This window comes from Oncorhynchus clarkii, chromosome 16 (assembly GCF_045791955.1).
Source record: "Oncorhynchus clarkii lewisi isolate Uvic-CL-2024 chromosome 16, UVic_Ocla_1.0, whole genome shotgun sequence".
Taxonomy (NCBI): Eukaryota; Metazoa; Chordata; class Actinopteri; order Salmoniformes; family Salmonidae; genus Oncorhynchus; species Oncorhynchus clarkii.
The window spans coordinates 10,915,511-10,940,777 of NC_092162.1; the positions used below are offsets into that span (position 1 = coordinate 10,915,511).

Here is a 25,267-nt window from a genome sequence, read left to right on the forward strand (position 1 = left end):
ATAATTCACTCTACTATTATTCTGATATTTCACATTATTAAAATAAAGTGGTGATCCTAGCTGGAATTTTTACTAGGATTAAATGTCAGGAATTGTGAAAAACTGAGTTTAAATGTATTTGGCTAAGGTGTATGTAAACTTCAGACTTCAACTGTACATACACACATATACAGTACACACATATATACACACAGTCGCACAAACGCATGCACCCACACACACACACACACACACACACACACACACACACACACACACACACACACACACACATTGTCCCCTACCCCATCAGGCGTATAAGACCATCGTTGTGTTGAAGGTTAAATACACACATCTGATTGTTTGGAGGAATGAGATGTGGTGCTTGGTGGGTGGAGATGGGGGGGGGGGGGGGGGGGGGGGGGGATGGGAGCTGAATCTGAGATGAATATTCTGTCTGTGTAGTGTGTGTTTGTGTCAGATGAATATTCTCTCTGCTCCATGTCTGTGGTGGCAGTGAACAGTGGGACAACAGTGTGAGACAGCTGTGGCTGACAAAGACTGGAGTCAGAACAGCTAGTCCACAGAGTCAGAACACACACACACATACAGCCTTGCCAATAACAAGGCATTATTATTCAAACTATACATTAATTTAGCATTTTATTCAAAGAAAAGTGTGTGTGTGAGAGAGAGAGAGAGAGAGAGAGAGAGAGAGAGAGAGAGAGAGAGAGAGAGAGAGAGAGAGAGAGAGCGAGAGAGAGAGAGAAGAGAGAGACCACTTGAATGCCACACACACATCCAGAGATCCCCCAGAGTGACAGAGAGTGAGGTAAAACAGGTGTACAAACCTCTGAAGGAACATTGACAAACAGCATTGTTGACATTGTTACTGCTATCAGCCAATCCAATCACATTGAACAACAGATTCACTACATGGAACAACAGATAGTCCCCAAACAAATCTAAAGGAAATTTGTTCACAGCTCGTCCTCTAAGTCTGTGTGTATGTGTGTGTTTGTGTGTGCATGTGTGTGTGTGTGTGTGTTTGTGTACAACTAGAATTCAGTGAAGTGAGGACATTTTGCCGGTCCTCACTTGTAAAAAAGACATTTTAGTCTTAAGGGTTAGGTTTAGGGTTAGAATTAGGGATAGGGGTTAGTGGTTAGGTTTGGAGGTTAAGGTTAGGGTTAAGGTTAGGGTTAATTAAGGGTTAGGGAAAATAGGATTTTGAATGGGAATCAATTGTCCCCAAAAAGTCCTCACAAGTATAGTAAGACATACAGTGCCTTCAGAAAGTATTCATGCCCCTTGACTTATTCCACATGTTGTTGTGTTACAGCCTGAATTCAACATGGATGTAATATTTTTGTTGTCATCCATCTACCCACAGTACCTCATAATGACATAGCAAAAACATGTTGAGTCAATAGTTTGTAGAAACACTCCTGGAAGTGATTACAGCTGTGACTCTTTCTGGGTACGTCTCTAAGAGCTTTCCACACCTGGATTGTGCAACATTTGCCATTCATCTTTTCAAAATTATTCAAGCTCTGTCAAATTGGTTGTTGATCTTTGCTATACAACCATTTTCAGGTCAAGCAGATTTAAGTCAAAACTGTAACTCGGCCAATCAGGAACATTCAACTGACTTAGAAAGGACTTTAATAAATGGATCACTAGACACTTTAATAATGCCACTTTAATCATGTTCACATATCTTTCATTACTCATCTCATATGTATATACTATATTTTATACCATCTATTGCGTCTTGCCTGTGCCGCTCGGTCATCGCTCATCTATATATTTATATGTATATATTCTTATTCCATCCCTTTACTTAGATGTGTGTGTATTAGGTAGTTGCTGTGGAATTGTTAGATTGCTGTTAGATATTACTGCACTGTCAGAACTAGAAGCACAAGCATTTCGCAACCCTCGCAATAACATCTGCTAACCATGTGTGTGACCAATAAAATTTGATTTGATTTGATTCACTGTCTTCTTGGTAAGCAACTCCAGTGTAGATTTGGCCTTGTGTTTTAAGTTATTGTCCTGCTGAAAGATGAATTAATCTCCCAGTGTCTGGTGGAAAGCAGACTGAACCAGGTTTTCCTCTAGGATTTTGCCTGTGCTTAGTTCCAATCCGTTTCTTTTTTATCCTGAAAATCTCCCCAGTCCTTAACGACTACAAGCATTCCCATAACATGATGTAGCCACCACTATGTTTGAAAATAATCTGTTGTATTGGATTTGTCCCAAACATAACACTTTGTATTCAGGACAAAAAGTGAATTGCTCTGCCAAGTTATTTGCAGTGTTACTTTAGTGCCTTGTTGCTAACAGCTTGTACTGTCTTCCTTCTTTTCATTCTGTCATTTAGGTTAGTATTGTGGAGTAACTACAATACTGTTTATCCATCCTCAATTTTCTTCTATCACAGCCATTAAACTCTGTAACTGTATTTAAATCACCATTGGCCTCATAGTGAAATCCCTGAGCGGTTTCCGTCCTCTCTGGCAACTGAGTTAGGAAGGATGCCTGTATCTTTGTATTGACTGGGTGTATTGATACACCATCCAAAGTGTAATTAATATATTCACTGGGCTCAAAGGGCTATTCAATGTCTACTTTTTTTTTACCCATCTACCAATGGGTGCCCTTCTTTGTGAGGCATTGGAAAACCTCCATGGTCTTTGTGGTTGAATCTGTGTTTGAAATTCACTGCTCGACTGAGTGACCATACAGATAATTGTATGTGTGGGGTACAGAGATGAGATAGTCATTTAGCATGTTAAACACTATTGTTATGTGACTTGTTTAGCAAAATGTTACTGCAGAACTTATTTAAGCTTGCTATAACAAAGGGTGTGACTACTTATCATTTCAGCTTGAAATGTCTTATATATATATGTCAACATTTCAAAAAACAACACTACTGGGTATTGTGTGTAGGCCAGTGACATAACATCTCAATTTAATTTTATATTCAGGCTGTAACACAACAACATGTGGAAAAAGTAAAGTGGTGCGAATACTTTCTGAAGGCACTATCGCTATGTGTGTGTGTGTGTGTGTGTGTGTGAGAGAGAAAGAGAGAGAGAGAGAGAGAGAGAGAGATGTGGGGGAGGAGAGACAGAGACAGACGCGAGATGACAAACACGCTGTCTCTCCTCCATAGATTTTCTAAATCTGAATCCAATCTTCGGGGACGCGCAGCTCTCTCTGGTACCACCCCCTTCCCCATTTCGGTCTCTCTCTCCTTATTTCTCCTTCTCTTGCAGTGTGATGTGTGGTCATATGACAGGGTCTGAATACCAACACACTCGACATGAGCGAGGAGGCGTAAACCGGAGAAAACAAGTGGCTAAGTGTGTGTCGCGGACACTGAGAGAGCGTGAGCGGTTACTGGGGAACGCCTATCTGACTGAAACTGCGGAGAAGAAAATTAGTTTAAAGCAACGGGGGACACTAACTAACTAACTTTGACTATAGTTTAGGCATATCCAACACAGCGAAGTTAAAATATATATATATATTTACAAATCGCATCGTGTTATTGCTTTCTCCTTTTCTGAGCGGTGTGTGCCCAAATCTCAGAATCGGAGGAGGCTGGGGCTTGAGGAAGCAGTTTGGACATACTTTTATTTTAAAGTTATACTTTTTTTTTTGTTAAGCGTCATTCTAGAGCGTCAGCCCTGATTTTGGCTGGTAAACTTGAGTTGTTAGTTTGACAATGGTCGGTGAGTTGAATGAGCAGGTCCGGGAAAGACCCAGACCAAGGCCCAGCCCGGACTACCTGATGCAGTTGATGACAGACCGGAAGGTGATGAGCTCGCTGCCCAACTTCACTGGCATCTTCACTCACCTGGAGCGGCTCTTAGACGAAGGTAAGTGCTTAGGCTACAATGCATATATTTTTTTAAAGATTTACAAAAAAATATGATAGGTCTATAATTAGCAGTGGTAAAAAAAGTAGCAAATTGTCATTCTTGAGTAAAAGTAAAGATACCTTAATAGAAAATTACTCAAGTGAAAGTCATCCAGTAAAATACTTATTGAGTAAATGTCAGAAATTATTTAGTTTTAAATATACTTAAGTATCAAAAGTACATTTTAGCAATTACATTTATTTAAGTATCAAAAGTAAAAGTACAAGTATAATTAATGTCTAATTCCTTATATTAAGCAAAGTAGATGGCCACATTTTCTATTTTTTTAAATGTATTTACAGATAGCAAGGGGCATGCTCCAACTCAGAAATAATTTACAAACGAAGCATGTGTTTAGTGAGTCCACCAGATCAGGGGCAGTAGGGATGACCAGGGATGTTCTCTTGATAAGTTTGTGAATTATACCATTTTATTGTCCTGCTAAGCATTGAAAATGTAACGGAGTATGTATGGAGTAAAAATGACATCATTTTCTTTAGGAATGTAGTGAAGTTAAAGTTGTCAAAAAATATGAATAGTAAAGTACGGATACCCCCAAAACAACTTAGTACTTTAAAGTATTTCTACTTAAGTACTTTACTCCACTGATAATTAGTTGGTTGATATTTCAACTATGTTGTTTGGTGAGATACTGTGACACACATTAATAAACAGACACACCATAGACATTAAGAGAGACACACCAGGCAGTTGGTGATGTGAACAAACGGACAGTTGTTAGTCTGGGTCGGTGACCTATTGTGCAAGGCGGTGTGAATGTGGCGGCCCATCCCCGGTTAGTCACGAGGCTCAGTACTCGGTCAACGGGATGTCAACCTGAAAATACTTGACTTTGGAGGACGTGCTTAGACTCGATGTATGTGAATAGAGAGCCAGTAAACTCTCTCTGTGTGTGTGTACAGTATGGCTGATTGATTGATTGATTGTAGTCTTTGAAGAGGACCCCCATCACAACAACCAAAAACACTCCAAGCAGGTCAAACGACATCGTAACAAACAATGAGATGTCCTGTGGAATTAATGATCAGATTATATTGATTTTGACAAAGGACAAGGAGAGGGGGAGAAATAACGTAAAAATGACTGAGAGGAAGACAACGGGAGAAAGACAAGAGGGGGAGAGGCCGGGGAGGTATTTGTGCTTGGCTTTATCTCTACACTTCAACCTGCCATTACACTATCTAGATTTCTCTCTGTATATATATATATATAGACTGCACATACTCACTGACACTCATGCACCAGCTCTCTTTCCAATCTGCAGCCGCATTATTCTTATTGTGCCAATTTTAACTACTGTGGCCGTCTCATCCAAGACACATTTCTCGTGTGTGTGTGTGTGTGTGTGTGTGTGTGTGTGTGTGTGTGTGTGTGTGTGTGTGTGTGTGTGTGTGTGTGTGTGTGTGTGTGTGTGTGTGTGTGTGTGTGTGTGTGTGATATGTACGCAGGGCTCTAAATTATTTATTTTCATTGGGAGCACAATTTAGGAGCACCAGAAAATACGATTTTTATTTTATTGATTTGCGATACAGCCAATATGAAATCTAGCTACTTTTAAAACACATGTTGTGCCCCAGAAACTAATATGCAACACGGTAAAGACAGTTTGTTATAAAAGCTAAGATGTTGCTACGAATACCTGTCATTGAAATTACAAAGTCATTAGTGGAATATTAGGTTTCTACATTGTGTAAAAACGCTATTTTACTTTTTGTTTTTGTAATGTTTTATTTCACTTTTCTTTTTTTGTTGACAAACAAAAACACAATAAACCTACTTAACATTGACATACATTTCCACCAACATTATGTTGTTTCTGTCTGTAGCCAGATTTCTAAACAAATATGTTAATGATAAAACATTTGATTCTACCAATATTTACATGCATGCATTTCCACCAACATTAATGACGTCACACTTGCTCAGACCTACGTTCCAATCGTGCCCACATCCAAATGTTGTTTTCTAATGCTTGTAACACTCTGACTTCAAATTGTGTTATGACGTTTCTGTCTGTAGCCAGTTTCAAAAATAATAATAAAGCATTTGATTGGTCCAGTATTTAAGTAATAGCTTTTTCAATATAAGCGCTAAAAATAATATTGTCCAACCCATTGAGTATCTCACGGCACCCTCATATGCCATGTCTTGAAATGCGCAGATAGATGGATTAAAAGTAAATGTATATTGTAAAGCTTCTGACAGCCACTTTCTAACTCTGCCTAAAACTTTTGGACTTTATAGTTCTCCCAGAAGGCATGTGTCATTGAGTCACTGTTAGTTTTACACTTAAGACATGACTCTGAAGTTTTGCTATAGAATTTGTATAATACATTTTATACATTAGTTTATACTGGATTAAGCGTACATTTGAGTTAACTGTGTCATTTTCTATGTCTTGGTTCCAATAGTTTATATTTTTTTCGAAGACATTGTCAGTTAGACATTACCTATCATCTTAGTATATTTTTCTGTCTCAAAAAGGATTGCTCTGATGTCCAAAAGCTTTCAGGTCAAAATGTTGTAATATAAAACTTAAGTTGCAAATATTTGAAAATGTCTACGTTGGTCAGTCCAAAATTGCTTTTTAATTCTGTCATGGAATTAATTGTATTTCCTATTACCACATCATTTACGGTTTCTATGCCTTTAGTTTTCCATGTGGGACAATTTGTCGGTGAATTCTGAAAAGCCAAGGATTGTTCCATAGGGGTGTGTTTTTAGAGAGTGATATTGGTTCTTGTAGGATCCGTTTAATTTTCTTCCATGGTATAGTGTTCTTAACTATGAAGTTGTTATAGTGTTCTTAACAATGAAGTTGTTATAGTGTTCTTAAACATGAAGTTGCTATAGTGTTCTTAACTATGAAGTTGTTATAGTGTTCTTAACTATGAAGTTGTTATAGTGTTCTTAAACATGAAGTTGCTATAGTGTTCTTAACTATGAAGTTGTTGTAGTGTTCTTAACTATGAAGTTGTTATAGTGTTCTTAAACATGAAGTTGCTATAGTGTTCTTAACTATGAAGTTGTAATAGTGTTCTTAAACATGAAGTTGCTATAGTGTTCTTAACTATGAAGTTGGTATAGTGTTCTTAACTAGGAAGTTGCTATAGTGTTCTTAACTATGAAGTTGTTATAGTGTTCTTAACTATGAAGTTGTTAATGTGTTCTTAACTATGAAGTTGTTAATGTGTTCTTAACTATGAAGTTGTTATAGTGTTCTTAACTGTGAAGTTGCTATAGTGTTCTTAACTATGAAGTTGTTATAGTGTTCTTAAACATGAAGTTGCTATAGTGTTCTTAACTATGAAGTTGGTATAGTGTTTTTAACTAGGAAGTTGCTATAGTGTTCTTAACTATCAAGTTGTTATAGTGTTCTTAACTATGAAGATGTTAATGTGTTCTTAACTATGAAGTTGTTAATGTGTTCTTAACTATGAAGTTGTTATAGTGTTCTTAACTGTGAAGTTGCTATAGTGTTCTTAACTATGAAGTTGTTATAGTGTTCTTAAACATGAAGTTGCTATAGTGTTCTTAACTAGGAAGTTGCTATAGTGTTCTTAAACATGAAGTTGTTATAGTGTTCTTAAACATGAAGTTGTTATAGTGTTCTTAACTATGAAGTTGCTATAGTGTTCTTAAACATGAAGTTGCTATAGTGTTCTTAAACATGAAGTTGTTATAGTGTTCTTAACTATGAAGTTGTTATAGTGTTCTTAAACATGAAGTTGTTATAGTGTTCTTAACTATGAAGTTGTTATAGTGTTCTTAACTAGGAAGTTGTTATAGTGTTCTTAACTATGACGTTGTTATAGTGTTCTTAAACATGAAGTTGCTATAGTGTTCTTAACTATGAAGTTGTTATAGTGTTCTTAACTATGAAGTTGTTATAGTGTTCTTAACTATGAAGTTGTTATAGTGTTCTTAACTATGAAGTTGTTATAGTGTTCTTAACTATGAAGTTGTTAATGTGCTTCACTCCATCCTTTGAAAACAGACACGTGAAAAAATTCTGGGGAAAAGCATGCACCTCTTCAATATGAACCCATTCTTCCTCTTTAGTGCATTTAACTATACGTTGTAAGTAAAAGCCTTGGGTTGTGAGTTGATACAACTCCAAATCTGGGAGGTTAAAACCACCCTCAGATTTAGGGACATGTATACTTTTTTAAAGAATGTCTTCGGTGGGGTAATTGGTATTACTGAAAAAAAATATAGAAACCTTCGGAGCTATGTCATTCTAAAGATGTTTATTCTACTTGTAAGATTTACGAGGAGATTTTTCCATTTAATTAGATCTGCCTTAACTTTATTTCATTACTCAACAACATTATCTTTATATATTTGTTGTTTGTTGTCACTTATTAAGCTTCCAAAGTATTTCATATTTTTTGTTGTCCACTGCTGTAAATCAAGAGTTATTTTTCCTATTGCCCTTATTAAAAAAATTCCACGTTCATTTTATATCCTGAGATTTTAGAGTATTCCAAAAATATTTTTAACAAGGGGGACATTGAGTTTTCAATATTAGTGAGTCATATCAGGAGATTTTTAGCAAATAAGTTACGTTTGTATTCCTGTTTGCCAATACTGATACCTGTAACATTTTGAGGCCTGTTTAATTCTATCTGCAAGCAGTTCAATTGCCAGTGCAAACATGAGGGGGGAGAAAGGACAACCCTGTCTCAAATCAAATCCAACTTTATTTGTCACATGTGCCAAATACAACAGGTATTACCGTGAAATGCTTACTTACAAGTCCTAAATCAACAGTGCAGTTCAAGAAGAGTTAAGAAAATATTTACCAAATAAACGAAAATAAAAATTAACACACTATCGAGTATAAAGGGGGTACCAGAACTGAGTCAGTGTGCGGGGGTACATGTAGGTAGGAGTGAAGTGACTATGCATAAATAATAAACAGAAGGTTACACAACAAATGGGGTGGGGGTCAATGTAATAGTCCGGTGGCCATTTGATTCATTGTTCAGCAGTCTTTTTTTATTTTTTATTTTTTATTTTACCCCTTTTTTCTCCCCAATTTCGTGGTATCCAATTGTTGTAGTAGCTACTATCTTGTCTCGTCGCTACAGCTCCCGTACGGGCTCGGGAGAGACGAAAGTTGAAAGTCATGCGTCCTCCGATACACAACCCAACCAAGCCGCACTGCTTCTTAACACAGCGCGCATCCAACCCGGAAGCCAGCCGCACCAATGCGTGGTTAGCGCGCACTGCGCCCGGTCCGCCACAGGAGTCGCTGGTGCGCGATGAGACAAGGACACCCCTACCGACCAAGCCCTCCCTAACCCAGACAACGCTAGGCCAATTGTTCCTGGTCGCGGCCGGTTACGACAGAGCCTGGGCGCGAACCCAGAGACTCTGATGGCACAGCTGGCGCTGCAGTACAGCACCCTTAACCACTGCACCACCCGGGAGGCCATTGTTGTTCAAGGCATTTAGCTCGTCTGGTAGGCTCGCGTCACTGGGCAGCTCGCGTCTGGGTATCCCTTTGTAGTTTGTAAAAGTTTTCAAGCCCTGCCACATCCAACGAGTGTCAGAGCCGGTGTAGTAGGATTCAATCTTCATCCTGTATTGACGCTTTGCTTTTTTGATGGATCATCTGATGGCATAGCAGGATTTTTTATAGGTGTCTGGATTAGTGTCCCGCTCCTTGAAAGCGGCAGCTCTAGCCTTTAGCTCGATGCGGATGTTGCCTGTAATCCATGGCTTCTGGTTGGGATATGTGCATAAGGTCACTGTGGGGACGACGTCGTCCATGCACTTATTGATGAAGCCAATGACTGAGGTGGAATAATCCTCAATGTCATTGGATGAATCCCGGAACATGTTCCAGTCTGTGCTTGCAAAACAGTCCTGTAGCGTAGCATCCGCGTCATCTGACCACTTCCATATTGACCGAGTCACTGGTACTACCTGCTTTAGTTTTTGCTTCTAAGCAGGAATCAGGAGGATAGAATTATGGTCAGATTTGCCAAATGGAGGGTGGGGGAGAGCTTTGTATGCATCTCTGTGTGTGGAGTAAATGTGGTCAAGTGTTGTTTTTCCTCTTGTTGCACATGTGACATGCTGGTAAAAATTTGGTAAAACTGATTTAAGTTTGCCCGCTTTAAAGTCCTCGGCCACTAGGAGCGCTGCTTCTGGGGGAGCATTTTCTTGTTTGCTTATGGCCTTATAGAGTTGGTTGAGTGCAGTCTTAGTGCCAGCATCGGTCTGTGATGGTAAATAGACGGCTACGAATAATACAAATGAGAACTCTCTTAGTAGATAGTGTGGTCTACAGCTTATCATAAGGTACTCTACCTCAGGCGAGCAATACTTCAAGACTTCTATAATATTAAACATCGACCACCAGCTGTTATTGACAAAAAGACACACCCCCACCCCTCGTCTTACCAGATGTAGCTTCTCTGTTCTGCTGGTGCATGGAAAATCCCTCCAGCTCTATATTATCTTTGTCGTCGTTCAGACACAACTCGGTGAAACATAAGATATTACTCTTCTTAATGTCTCATTGGTAGTATAATCGTAATCGTAGGTCATCAATTTTATTTTCCAATGATTGTATGTTAGCAAGTACAATTGATGGCAGTGGGAGTTTACTCGCTCGCCTAAGGATTCTCAAAGGCAGCCTGATCTGCTTCCTCTTTTCCTCCGTCAAACTGAGCAATCGGGGGAGAAGGGCCTTGGTCAGGGTGATGATTATTAGTGTCAGTCGATGATTACGCTCCCGGACCCGGGATGGGGAGTTACTAGATTAAAGTATAGTGCTTGGTGGGTCTCTATTGGGTGCACTGAGAGACCTAAGTGAGATGAGTGGAAGCACCACACATAATAACCACTGTTGGATCTTAACTATGTTTACAAGGAATAATACAAATTCAGAAAGTATTCAGGCCCCTCGACTTTTTCCACATTCTGTTACGTTACAGCTTTATTTTTATTTATTTATTTTATTTTTTATAGAAATTTGACCCCCTTTTCTCCCCAATTTCGTGGTATCCAATTGTTAGTAGTTAATATCTTGTCTCATTGCTACTACTCCCGTACGGGCTCGGGAGAGACGAAGGTCGAAAGCCATGTGTCCTCCGAAACACAACCCAACCTTAACACAGCGCGCATCCAACCTGGAAGCCAGCCGCACCAATGTGTCGGAGGAAACACAGTGCACCTGGCGACCTGGTTGGCGCGCACTGCGCCTGGCCCGCCACAGGATTCGCTAGTGCACGATGAGACAAGGATATCCTTATCGGCCAAACCCTCCCTAACCCGGATGACGATAGGCCATTTGTGTGTCACCCCATGGACCTCCCGGTCGCGGCTGGCTGCGACAGAGCCTGGGCTCGAACCGCGGGTCTCTGGGGGCACAGCTAGCACTGTGATGCAGTGCCCTAGGCCACTGTTCCACCATTTACAGCTTTATTCTAAAATGGATTAAATAGTTTTCCCCGCTCATCAATCTACACACAATACCCCATAATGACAAGTCAAAAACAGGTTTTAATTTTTTTTTTTGCAAATGTCAGAAATATCACATTTTAGGTAGATATTCGGACCCTTTACTCAGTACTTTGTCAATCTACTTTTTTTAACAACAGATTGTAGCAGTTTGTTCGTTTTGGTGGGCACTGTGAACTTTAGTATTGTTTTCCCGGAGAGCATTTAACTGTTCATTACTCTCATTTTACATTCCAAGTTGCCCTTTGTCTTTTCCTTTGACGGAGGCCATGATCTGTTGGGTTCGTGTTGCTGCACTGTTTACAAACTGATTGGTTCACTGTTTACAAACTGATTGGTTCACTGTTGTACAAAATGGATTGCTCACCCTCTCCCAGTTGCTTGGGAATATGTTGATTTATCAAGTTGAGGCTTGATTGTTTCTACATATAACCACAGTTTTGTCGGTATGCGCCTCACTATTTTCCTATATGCATTGCATTGAACATATTATACTCTCTTTAAGAATGTCAGGTTTGTGATGACGAAATGCAAAAGATCTGCTGTTCATTCATTGCTATGATCATTGACACAGATTATATTGACCAGACGCTCTAGTGGCTGCTCTAACTTTGAAAATAAATGTCTTCAAAAATGGAAGGCAGTCGGGAGGAGGCAAGATCAGGTGGGACTAGGGCTGTGTCAGCTGGTGATTGTCAAGCAAATAATTGCCGGTCTCATGGTAATTTACCATTAATTAACATAAATACGTTTAGCATCTCCCGGCTTCCTCGCGTAGACTACAAGCCACTGATGCAGACCAGTGGAACATCTACAATTTAATAAATACATTTAATATAGCCTACACCATCACAATAAATCCATTATTTATTTTAAAAAGGTCTAAAGAAACATGATATGAAGTAAATCTAGTCTATTTCAGAAGAACAGAATATCATACTCTGAGTTGTCCCTCTGGCTATGCCATATGCTTGTGTGCTACACTAGTTCATTTAGCAGACAATTTGCTTAGAATTCCTTGACATTATTTTATATTTTCTGAGGGTATCTATTAACAAAAAGAGTGCGTTAACAAAGAAACAAGTTCTCCTATATGCTTAATTAAGAGTTATTTATGCAACTTTAGTTGTGATTCAAACGCTAGGCTATATGTTTTGATTTTTAAAACATTCTAAGGCTGATGATGATGTGACTTTAATTATGATTTGTAAAGAGTCACATGAAAGGCATGAACTCTGCTTTGATTTCGAGCAGGCTGCACACACTTCATCAGTCTCTCATTCACAATTTGACAAGCACTTGATAATATTCTCACCGATCCTCGAATTTCCTGGCGGCATCCCACTTGTGTAGCTGTAATGCCCCCTAAAATAATCCATGCCTTTTGCGGCCAAAGTGGCACTTTGTTCCCTTGAGCTGAATATTATAATTCCCTTCTCCTGACTGCCAATCGCCGTGCTCCGAAGCACCTCTCACTCACATGGCTCTCTCAGATATCGCAATTTTTATTAGCCAATGCCAGTCACATGATCGGATCCTTCTCACAGGTATCTCAGCTCTAAAGTAGACTACAAGTGAAAACAGACACATCAGAGACGCAACTGCGTGTGTCCTTCTAATCGAATTCCGGGGCACATATTGAAGATGTTAAAAGAACTGTCCACATTTACTTTTCATCAGCCAACAAGATGAGTAAGCGCAGCAATGCGCACACGGCAGTAAGAGCAAATGTTCCAAAATGCAATCAATTAGCGGGAAAACACCATTCTCAAAATGACCACAAATGTGATTATGCATGTAATGCATTATTATAAAGGTGCATTTTTATGGTGAAAATTGTCTTCCCAAACTTAACTTAATTTTTTGAAGTTATTTAGCCACTTTAGTTGTGATGCAAACCTTATCAACATATAGGCCTATGGGCTAGGCTACATGAGGTGTGTGACTATAATTTATAAGTCACAAAAAATAGGCATGCACAGTTTCCTGCCTTACTGCACACACTGGGCATCATTCACAAGCGATAATGCATCATTCACAAGCGATAATGCATCATTCACAAGCGATGATGCATCATTCACAAGCGATAATGCATCATTCACAAGCGATAATGCATCATCCACAAGTGATAATACATCATTCACAAACGATAATATTGTTACCCACCAGACTATTCTTGATTTAATCTTGTCTTTACATACATTATTTAGTTTATGTGTAAAATAAGTTTTGATACAAAATACATGTAATTTATGCACTTAAATAGAGAATGGAGGATGCTTTTCCCGTGGTTCATTTGCATGCCAGGCAGGTAAGCTATATGTGCTTAATATGTGCTTAATAGTAGTAAAGTTGATAAGTAAATATAGTAGGCCTAGTGTATAGAGGGATCCTCCTCTTTTTAATAGAGGCCATCAAACTCTGTTTTATGGTGGTCATGACTCATGACTGCCGCTGTGGCGCTAATATGGTCACCGTAACACCCCTAGGTGGGACCACTCTAGCCAATGAGAGGGCAGATAAGCTTGTGAACAACGGTTTCCAATAGTTACCACAAACACAGTCTAAATTGGCTATATAGTAAAAATGCATGTTTTTTTGTTGCTTTTTGGTCTTAATTTAAGTTTAGGGCTAGGCATAAGGTTAGCAGTGTGGTTAAGGTTAGCTTTAAAATCACATTTTAAGAAGATAAATTGTGGAAATAGGTGGGGTTTATAACTTTGTGGCTGAGGTAACTAGTGACGACCAGGCACGTGTTTTTTCTCAGTTTCCAGTATGTCACATCTCTTAGTTATATCAGTACACTCGTAAAACCCTAATCATTACAAAACTTCTATTCAATCAACTAAGCCACACGTAGCAAATAAGCCAATCATTTTTTTGTTAACCAAATTTTACACTCTCCCTGACCTCCATACAAAAACTCCTCTCTTGGTCTGTGGTGAAAAACGCCATCTGCTGGAGAAGACAGAGTTTGGGCCCAGTTATCCCTCTCGCTTCGCCTCTTTCGCTCTGTCGTTGATCTCCTGAAGAAGCTATCGCTTACTTTTTTTCTGTTCCCCAAAATGTTTGGATATAAACTTGCCAGGTTGTTAGCTAGCCAACGAGGTAACAAAACTGAACAAAGTGTAAACAAATGGTTAACGACACATGAGCAGTTTTACATTTTATCCAGACCGACTTACAGTAGTGAGTGCATACATTTTTAAAATTATTTTTCATACTGGTCCCCCATGGGAGTTGAACCCACAACCCTGGCGCTGCACCGCCATGCTCCACCAACTGAGCTACACTAGAACTGCCCACGACCTGGTTTATGAATCTAAAATGAGGTCCCGGCGAGGAAGATAAAAATGTTGCACTGGTATGTTATTTTTTTACCTGGTTGGGTCACAAGCAAGCCGTTTCCACTGTAGTAATGGTGCAACCATGACACTATCAAATCTGCACTCTTTTCTCTAGGGCACTCGGAAACAACAGTACGGCACAGCCTAATCATTAAAACAATTATTATCTGGAATATATTTTTCCTAGTTGCACTGTGCCCCCAACAACAACTGCTCCCCTGGCACCGATAATGTTTACGTCGATTAAGGCAGCCACTCGCACCTCTCTGATTCAGAGGCGTTGGTAAAATGTGGAAGACACCTTTCGGTTGAATGCAGTTCAATTGTGCAACTGACTAAGCATCCCCTTTCCCTCTCCCAAATTGGTCGCACTTTAGAGCCCTGTGTGTGTGTGTGTGTGTGTGTGTGTGTGTGTGTGTGTGTGTGTGTGTGTGTGTGTGTGTGTGTGTGTGTGTGTGTGTGTGTGTGTGTGTAACCAGGTTTACGTGTGAGGTCAGGTGTGTTATTAGTGGCGTATAGCTGTTGTGAATATAGCTTTAGATAATTATAGTTTCAGTTATTATAACTATGTTCACACTTAGTTATCACTCAGCTTCCGTCAGGCCATAGTTATTTCACAGGGGTATGTGTGTGGTGTGTGTGTGTGTGCGTCTAGCCTAGCAGGTTATTATAGTGGTTGGCATGCTGTTAGTAATGCATCATGCAACAATATTGAAAGTCTGAGTCAGACAGCTTTAAACAAACACACACTGTCTCCGTCTTTATTTTGTAGTGCTTGACTTAATTCATTTATTTTCTGTTTCTCTCCCTCCCTCTTGCTCTCCCTCCTTCCCTCTTTTTCTTTCTCTCTCTCTCTCTTCCCTTCTCTCAATCTCTTTCTCTCTCTCCCAATCTCTCTTCGCCCTCTTTCTCCCTCCATCAGAGATAGGTAGAGTGCGCAAGGACATGTATAACGACTCAATGAATGGCGGTGTGGCTGCCGAGGGGCGGGACTCAGAGGAGCTGCCTGATGGGATTGGTCCAGTTGCTCAGCTGCAGGAGAAGCTCTATGTGCCCGTTAAAGAGTACCCCGACGTGAGTAGACAAACCTTTTTTCAACCGTTATAGATGTCTTTATGTCAGTGTCTAAATTAATAACTGAATATCTATCGCTTTCCATAACAGAAACGTCCAGCCCATTGGAGGGTAAGGTAAAGCCGATATGAATAGAATGGGCTTGGAACCTTTAACCCTTGCAATTTCACTGGTAAACTCATGAGTACACTCACAATGGCTGCCTGGTATTGTGATGCAATATTTTCCATGGTTAGGTATCATTTTTGTTCAAATGATGCTAACTGATGTGGCTCATGCAATGAATATATTTTATGTAATGTCAGTTGTGCTGATTCAACAAATCACCACACAGATTGATGGGTACACTTCCTGATTTTACTTCCTGCTTTGCTCCTAGGTTGAAGATGTCAAAGATGTTAAGACAACCGCATTCTAATATCCCATAACTCTTTGCAACAATGGGATGGTAGTTAGTAACAGCTCTGGTCCCAGATTTTTGACAATGTTGTCTTGAGCTGTATATTTTCGACCTAACTTTGCTCCTTACCAGCTGCTCCAATTGTTGAAAAGAATTGTCTTAGCCATCGACATCTTCAATGTAGCTCTGCTCCTATGGGTATACTTGCAAGGGCCACCAGTCCAACCATTATGCCATCATTGACCTCTATTTCTATGGTAGAGCCATCACCATGTTGCTTACTCATGTCTGGTCCATCCAGATTGGTTAACATAGATGGGGGTAGCAGTAAAGGGTAAAGGGCTGCTTTCTAAGCTCCCAGCCCTTATAAAAGTGGGTTAGAATGTATGGCTGAGGACATCAGATAGGGGTGACGACCAACAAGCTCTCACAGTCTCACTGCAGAATTAGACGTTTATCCACGTTACTCCAATGTTAAATGTCAAAGTTGCTCCAAACGTCAAATTTCAGAAGTGTTTTGACGCCCTGGGTTGACCAGTTCTGCTCAGTATCATTATTTTTCTCCAAAGTCAAATTTCTAATTTGCTGCAAACTTCAATGACAGAAGCTTCTCTTCCTTCACATGATAAAATGACAATATAACCGCGGTTAGTGCTATCCGGGATCATTTGGAAGTCCCGACCTTAACTTTTACAATGACCATTTTAAATTTCAACTTCAATGGGGTAACGTCTGAGATGGGACGTCCAAGGATCCCAAATAGCATGGACAGTGTAACCACTGGTAACAGACACATGCAAACACACAGAAGGACACACAAACCGTTGGAACAGATGAGATCAGGGCTAAAAATACATTAGAATATCCCCTGTGTGTGTGTGCGCTTTAAAGGGGTTATTTTGGGAAGGAAGAGAATGCATTCACATCCGTATAAAAGTGTGGGGGTCAGAGAAACAAATAAAGACAGACACAACGGGTGTGAGAGAGGAGAGCGAGAAGAGAGGCAGCTGTCTTGTTAATCTCTCAGCTCCAGTGACAGATAAGGTTAAGAGAGCCTGGCCTCACCACCACCTGCCAAAACAAACAATGACCTATTCCTGACTCACGCGCTCTAAAGTGCAACAAAATATTTTCATGCGCCAACAGGAGTTTTATTTTGGGAGCACTGCAACTATGAAAAATATCTCCCAGATAATTGTTGTAATGATAAGGCTTCACTGTACAGTTTTGTTCCGTGTGCCTTAGAGGGAAAAAAGCGAATGCAGTCTCATTAGCGTCATGGTTGTGCCATTACTATAGTGGAAACGTTAATTCACACACTGCGCAGTGTATACACACTTAATTGTAAGGATAATATATTGTAAACAGTTGTAATTTTTAAGTTCGCTATTATTGTTTGTTACTTTTGACTCCCTTATATGTTCTACTGGAGCCACCTTACCCGCCTGTGCTAAACAGTTATGTTAGCTTACGAACGCGAGGACAGTTGTAGCTAATACACCGCAGTGTTGCCAACTCCTCAATAAGGAAAGTAGCTATTGGCTGTCCTAAAACTCGCTAGAAGTCGCTAAATGACGTCATCACCTAATTTGCATACTTGGCCATGTGCATGTAATTTGTGATGGACGCTGTAGGAGAGGGGAATAACATCTTGGGAGAGACAAAAAGGGAGTAAAAAACACCCTAAATATGTTTAGAACTACAAATGAACTTTCTTCTGTCGATTCTTGTTTTTTTTTATGTCACAATTCCAACCCTCCTCCTTTATCCGGGTTTGGGACCGGCTAAAGTGACCCAAAAGAGACACTCTGGCAGAGTTACTTAGTTTTTTATTACATTTTTTAGTTTTTTATTTGAGTTTTTTACATTTACATCCCGCCCTGGGGATGCCAGGGCGGGATCCAGGGCGGGATCAGCCAGCGGCGGCTCCCCGCATGTGCGATTCATTTGCAGTCTGGACGTGAGGGGTGAACATCTCCTGCTCTGACTGCAGCTGGGAGGGACTGCTGCGTGAGGACTGGGCTGCCTGCGAGTGCTTTAGGACGGAGGTGGGGCCCACGGCAACACCCGCTGCTCATTGAGAAGAGTACGATACTTGCTTTCACGTCAGAGTCTCCAATAACACCAGAAAAAGTCGCTAGATTTGTCGCTAGTCGCTTTTTAAAAAATGTGTCGCTAGAGAGGTCTGAATACTCCCTAAATATAGCGACAAAGTCGTTAAGTTGGCAACACTGTACACCGGAGCAGTTTCTGAAGAATTTTGCTAGTCTCGTTTCTTGAGTTTTCCAGCCATAGCCTTTCCTAGGCTATATTCCTACGATCGAAGTCAAACCAGGTAGGCTGCGATTGTTTTCAAAAATGTTTAGCTGATTTCACTGAGAAACCTTAACTTACAGCCCAAATAAATGTTAAACTACATCTTTAGACTTCTTAGCATCGGGAAGATCATAACAATTCCTCAAACCCTTTTCTACAAACAACCCATGCAATTGATCTGATTATTTTATAAGCATTGCTCCGCGGAGACACAATAAAAATAGACTTGCTTTCTAATTTGACACGCTATGACGCATCTGTTTTCTCTCGTTCACTTTTCGTACTTTTTAGTCCATACATTTTCCCTGTCACCTAAAAGTACTTGTTACATTCTGAATGCTTAGCCGGACAGGAAAATGGTCAAGTTCACACACTTGTTCACACACTTATAAAGAGAACATCCCTACTGCCTCTGATCTGGTGGACTCATTAAACACAAGTGCTTTGTTTGTAAATGAGGTCTGAGTGTTGGAGTGTGCCCCTGGCTATCCGTAAAAAAATAAAAATAATGGTGCTGTCTAGTTTGCCTAATATAAGGAATTTTAAATTATTTGTTACTTTTGAACCTTAAGTATATTTTAGCAATTACATTTACTTTTGATGCTTAAGTATATTTAAAACCAAATACTTTGACTTTTACTCATGTAGTATTTTACTGGATAACTTTTACTTGAGTAATTTTCTATTGTAGTATGACAATTAGGTACTTTTTCCACAAATAGTGATTTTACACAATATAGAAAACTAATATTACACAAATGACTCGTCAATACTGTGTATTCGTAACAACATTTGAGCTTTGGTAATATACTAAAGTGTTTGCAGTTTTACATATTCGTTTTTAGAGCACAACATGTGCTGCAAAGTAGTTTGAATATAGGCCCAATAAAGGATGTATCTCAACAACGGTAAATCATATTTTCTGGCGCTCTTTCATGTGGTGCTCATAACTTTAAGTTGGGAGCACCAGTGCTACCAATTAAAAATGTCATGGAGTATTTCATGGCCAGGCCAACCGAGACCAAGTTACCAATCAGGTCCAGGATTATTTCATGGCCAGGCCAACCGAGACCAAGTGGCCAGGCCAACCGAGACCAAGTTACCAACCAGGTCCAGGAGTATTTCATGGCCAGGCCAACCGAGACCAAGTTACCAACCAGGTCCAGGAGTATTTCATGGCCAGGCCAACTGCGACCAAGTTACCAACCAGGTCCAGGAGTATTTCATGGCCAGGCCAACTGAGACCAAGTTACCAACCAGGTCCAGGAGTATTTCATGGCCAGCCCAACTGAGACCAAGTTACCAACCAGGTCCAGGAGTATTTCATGGCCAGGCCAACTGAGACCAAGTTACCAACCAGGTCCAGGAGTATTTCATGGCCAGGCCAACTTAGACCAAGTTACCAACCAGGTCCAGGAGTATTTCATGGCCAGGCCAACTGAGACCAAGTTACCAACCAGGTCCAGGAGTATTCCATGGCCAGGCCAACTTAGACCAAGTTACCAACCAGGCCAAATAAAATAAAATACAATTTTATTGGTCACATACACATGGTTAGCAGACGTTAATGCGAGTGTAGAGAAATGCTTGTGCTTCTTGTTCCGACCGTGCTGTAATATCTAACACGTAATTTAACAATTTCACAACTACATTATTTTATTTTTATTTATTTGATTTAACCTTTATTTAACCAGGAAGGGCTCATTGAGATTAAAATCTATTTTTCGGCCTCCCGGGTTGCGCAGTGGTTAAGGGCGCTGTACTGCAGCGCCAGCTGTGCCATCAGAGACTCTGGGTTTGCGCCCAGGCTCTGTCGTAACCGGCCGCGATCGGGAGGTCCATGGGGCGACGCACAATTGGTCTAGCGTCGTCTGGGTTAGGGAGGGTTTGGCCGGTAGGGATATCCTTGTCTCATCGCGCACCAGCGACTCCTGTTGCGGGCCGGGCGCAGTGCGCGCTAACCAAGGTTGCCAGGTGCACGGTGTTTCCTCTGACACATTGGTGCGGTTGGCTTCCGGGTTGGATGCGCGCTGTGTTAAGAAGCAGTGCGGCTTGGTTGGGTTGTGTATCGGAGGAAGCATGACTTTCAACCTTCTTCTCTCCCGAGCCCGCACGGGAGTTGTAGCGATGAGACAAGATAGTAGCTACTAAAACAATTGGATACCATGAAATTGGGGAGAAAAAGGGGTAAAATAAAAAAATAAAAATCTAATTACAAAAAAATTACAGACAGACAACATGAAAAACTACAAGTAATCTAGTAAAAACCATTGAATTCACAAGAGTATAAAACAGCAAATTAAAAACATTGACAGGTCAGGGAATCAGCCTCAAAATCCTTCATCATTGATTTAAAAACACCAATCGGGACAAGTTCTTCCAGTTTAAAAGTATTTTATAAGGTGTTCCAAGACGATGGCGCAGAGGACATAAAAGCCCTTTTACCAAATTCAGTTGGGACATTTGGAACAGTTAGCAGGATAAAGTCCAGCGAACGAAGAGAGTACCCACCACATTTCTGAACAATAAAAATGCACAAATGAAAAGGTAGTAAATCCAAAATGGCTTTGTAAATAAAAGTATACCAGTGACTGAGCCTACGAGTGATTAAAGAAGGCCAGCCAACCCTGGTATACAAAGTGCAGTGGTGCGTAAGGGTTTTGCAGTTTAAAATAAATCTCAAAGTGCCATGGTAAAGAGTGTCAATTGATCTCAAACACTGAGCGGAAGCATTCATATATAAAATATCCCCATAGTCTAGTAAAGGCATAAATGTAGCTGATACTAGCCTCCTTCTGGCTTCAAAAGAAAAACAGGCCTTATTCCTAAAATAAAATCCCAATTTCAGCTTCAATTTTTTTGTAAGTTCTTGAATATGCAATTTAAAAGAGAGGCCGTCATCAATTAAAATTCCAAGATATTTATATGAGGTTACAACCTCAATCTCCTTGCCCTGACAGGTAGTAATAGGTGAAATGTTCAGAGGTCTATTTATTGCATTAGAAAACACCATTAGTTTAGTTTTGTCAGTATTGAGGATAAGCTTCAATTGACACAAGGTATGTTGAACAGTATAAAAAGCAGTTTGCATGTTCTGGAAAGATTTTGTAAGAGACGAGGCACAACAGTAAATAACAGTATCATCAGCATAAAAATGTATACACACAAGTGTATAGGAATGAATAAGAATATGTACATATAAATATATGGATGAGCGATGTCCGTCATAGGCTCAGGAGTATTTCATGGCCAGGCCAATTTAGACCCAAATTACCAACCAGGTCCAGGAGTGTTTCATGGAAAGAACAACTTAGACCAACTCCTGGCCCTTCTTCTTCTTCTTAAAATGTCTCTCTGTGTGTGTGTGTGTGTGTGTGTGTGTGTGTGTGTGTGTGTGTGTGTGTGTGTGTGTGTGTGTGTGTGTGTGTGTGTGTTTAGTTTAACTTTGTAGGTAGGATACTGGGTCCAAGGGGCCTAACAGCCAAACAGCTGGAGGCAGAGATGGGCTGTAAGATCATGGTACGAGGAAAAGGATCCATGAGAGACAAGAAGAAGGTATGTGTACACACACACGCTCACACACAGATGCAAGCCCGAACACACAAACAAAAGCATGCGCGCACACACACAGCATGTGTATTTCTTTTTGGTAGTAGAGTCTAACGAGTGGAGTAGAGGTGAATAGAGCTGGGTCCGTATGTTTCTCTGCTGGTTTAGGTTCTCTGGTCAGCCGTACAGTGGAGAAGCTAAAGGCAGGTGGAGCGCAGCCGGCATTCCATCCACCTCTCATGAGAATACACCCATTCCATACCTCAGAGAAACAAAGAGGGAGGGATGGAGAGATGTGGAAATTAGTTGAAAGAGTGGGTAGACATTAGAGATGAAACGGTATGGAAATTATATATCACGATTATAGTGACCAAAATGATCACAGTAATCAGTATTATCAGTATAATCAGTATTATCAGTATTATCGCGGTATTGTTAATGTGCTGGAAATGTTCAAAAAGTACTGATACAGACTGAAATCATTTCACCAAGTTCTATATTGAAAACCAACAAATAACAATGACTTTAGCAGCACTATGCATTTTGCATTTTGAATGCAAGAACAATACAACCATATGTAAACAAATCCAATGTGCAGGTGTTGACATTAAAATAACAACACACAATATGTAAACAAATCAAATGAACAGCGCTGATTGTATGTCTGTTCTCTCCTTCATGAAGAAACAAGGTGCTGCTGGCCTAACATCCTGTATGTATGCATCTTTGTTCACATGAGATTGAAATGTAAAAATGGCATTATATTTACTTTGTCCGGTTTAAGTAGTGATCTGCGAGGGCAGGCAATGTGCCCGCTAGCACTGAACACTCTCTCTGATGTCACGCTGGCTGCTGGGATGCACAAAAGCTTCCTGGCAACCCTGGCAAGGTGAGGCAGCTCTGATGCAGGGCCCCTCCACCACACCAGTGGATCCTCGTCTGCTGGAATGGGTGGCAGAGACGGGTAGATCTTGATCTCTTCTTTCACTCTGTCTTCTGGGGTGGTCGGAATCTGATCCTCTTTACCTCAACAAGGCAGCAGAGAGGTGATCTTCCTCAGCAACCCAGCCAGGCCTTCCCCTCCGATGCCGCTGTGGGGGTGTTGGTGGTGGAGGTGCTGCTGGTGCTTTGTGGTTCTTCCCTGACTTGTGCAGCTGCCAGCTTCAAGGCCTCCTGGACACAGCTGTCAGTGTCAACTTTGGCAGCCTCAGGCTCATCTACAAAGCTCCTTTTTGAAGCGGGGGTCAATGAAACAAGCCATGTGCATGACTCTCTTTGCATCTGTTGTTAAGGTCTTCTCTCATCTCCCTGGTCAGTGATGGCTCCGTATCCTTATCATCTCCTTGGTCAGGGATGGCTCCATATCCTTTTCATCTCCCTGGTCAGTGATGGCTCCGTATTCTTATCATCTCCTTGATCAGGGATGGCTCCATATCCTTTTCATCTCCCTGGTCAGTGATGGCTCCGTATTCTTATCATCTCCTTGGTCGGGGATGGCTCCGTATCCTTATCATCTCCTTGGTCGGGGATGGCTCAGTATCCTTATCATCTCCTTGGTCAGTGATGGCTCCGTATCCTTATCATCTCCTTGGTCAGTGATGGCTCCGTATCCTTATCATCTCCTTGGTCAGGGATGGCTCCATATCATCTCCTTGGTCGGGGATGGTTCCATATCCTTTTCATCTCCTTGGTCAGGGATGGCTCCATATCCTTTTCATCTCCCTGGTCAGGGATGGCTCCATATCCTTTTCATCTCCTTGGTCAGGGATGGCTCCATATCATCTCCTTGGTCGGGGATGGTTCCATATCCTTTTCATCTCCTTGGTCAGGGATGGCTCCATATCCTTTTCATCTCCTTGGTCAGGGATGGCTCCATATCCTTTTCATCTCCTTGGTCAGGGATGGCTCCGTATCCTTTTCCACCAGAAAATCACAGGTGATGTGGTCCAGGACAGGCTTGTGGCTGACAGTGTCACTCATGTCTCGGAGGCAAGTGCACCTGTAAACTGTCTCAGAGGTTCAAGTAGCTGGCACAGTTGCTCCATGACACTTATGTCGGCATCCTTGGGCATCAGATGCCATATTCCTCTTTCTCCAGCCAGTGTCGCACAGACCGGCTGCTGTTGGCTGAGGAAACGCTCAAGCATCTTGTGTGTAGATCCCCATCGGGTCACCACATCATGGATCAGAGCCTTCTGTGGCATGTTGAGGGCAGCCTTGCTTTTCTCTCAGTTTTCTCCTTCTCTTCCAGCTCCGTGAGAAGCCTTGGACCAGATGACGCAGGCCTTGACTGCTGTGTCAACTCTCTGAATTTTCAGAGCCTTTGAGATGGCCAGGTTCAAATGATGGCCAAAGTACCCAAGCCACAGAACTGGGAACTCTTCAAAAGCCCTGGTCATGTTTGTTGCGTTGTCTGTGGTTATGCAGGCAGGTCTTTCTTGTTGATCCCCCACTCTTCCAGCATATTCTCAAAAACTCTCTGATGTTGTGAGCCGAGTGATCTTCTGGGAAGAACTGTGTTTCCAGACAGTTTGATTCCAGTTACCAGTCTGGGGTGAGGTGATGGATAGTGAAGCTGATGTAGGGTTGACCACCCCTGCTTTCACTGGTCCAGAGGTCAGTAGTTGCAGCAAGCCGTGTGCCTTGAGCCAAACTTTTTCCAACATCAGTTTTAACCTGGTTGTACAGGTTTGGGATTTCAGTCATGGAAAATAATGTTTGTGATGACACTTTGTAGTGAGTCACGGCAACCTTCATCAGCCTCAGAAAGCCAGGCCTCTCAACAATGTGAAATGGCATCATGTCCTTTGCAATGTAATAGGAAAGGGGTACAGCGAGGTCTTGAGTATGTTTTGATGTGGGTGCATAAGCAGCCTGCCTTTTAAATGGTTGCTGGAGTGTCTGTGTCACAACTGTAGATGAGGAGGGACCAGTAGCATCCACTGGGTTTGCCTGCTGCACGCCCATCTCTGTAAACAAGGGAATAACACATGTATTATTATTATTATTATTATTATTCACACACACAGACACAGTCTATCTTCTGTGTTGCATTTGAGCATGACCCCATGCACAATTTACATTAATACAAATGAGTCTTAAGACAGTGATAGTAATTGCAATGAGCCCAACACTTGACATAAATACAGGAGTCTTGTAGTCTGGTAGAG

The 25,267-nt window shown here is 41.0% G+C and overlaps 1 protein-coding gene across 6 annotated transcripts in view; it reads left to right on the plus strand.

Annotated features, from left to right (window-relative positions):
* The first annotated feature begins 3,125 nt into the window (after window positions 1-3,125).
* The window catches only part of LOC139367941 (protein quaking-B-like), a 34,524-nt gene continuing 12,382 nt past the window's right edge, over window positions 3,126-25,267 (plus strand). For 2 of the 6 annotated variants that reach the window (XM_071106338.1, XM_071106343.1), the window contains exons 1-4: window positions 3,471-3,872; window positions 15,681-15,832; window positions 15,923-15,943; window positions 21,987-22,103. In XM_071106338.1, coding sequence (XP_070962439.1) covers window positions 3,719-3,872; window positions 15,681-15,832; window positions 15,923-15,943; window positions 21,987-22,103 — 444 coding nt within the window. In that variant the 5' untranslated portion in view covers window positions 3,471-3,718. Of the gene's footprint in view, window positions 3,873-15,680; window positions 15,833-15,922; window positions 15,944-21,986; window positions 22,104-25,267 lie in introns of all 6 variants that reach the window. The other 4 variants (XM_071106339.1, XM_071106342.1, XM_071106344.1 and 1 more) reach the window with 4 other exon arrangements.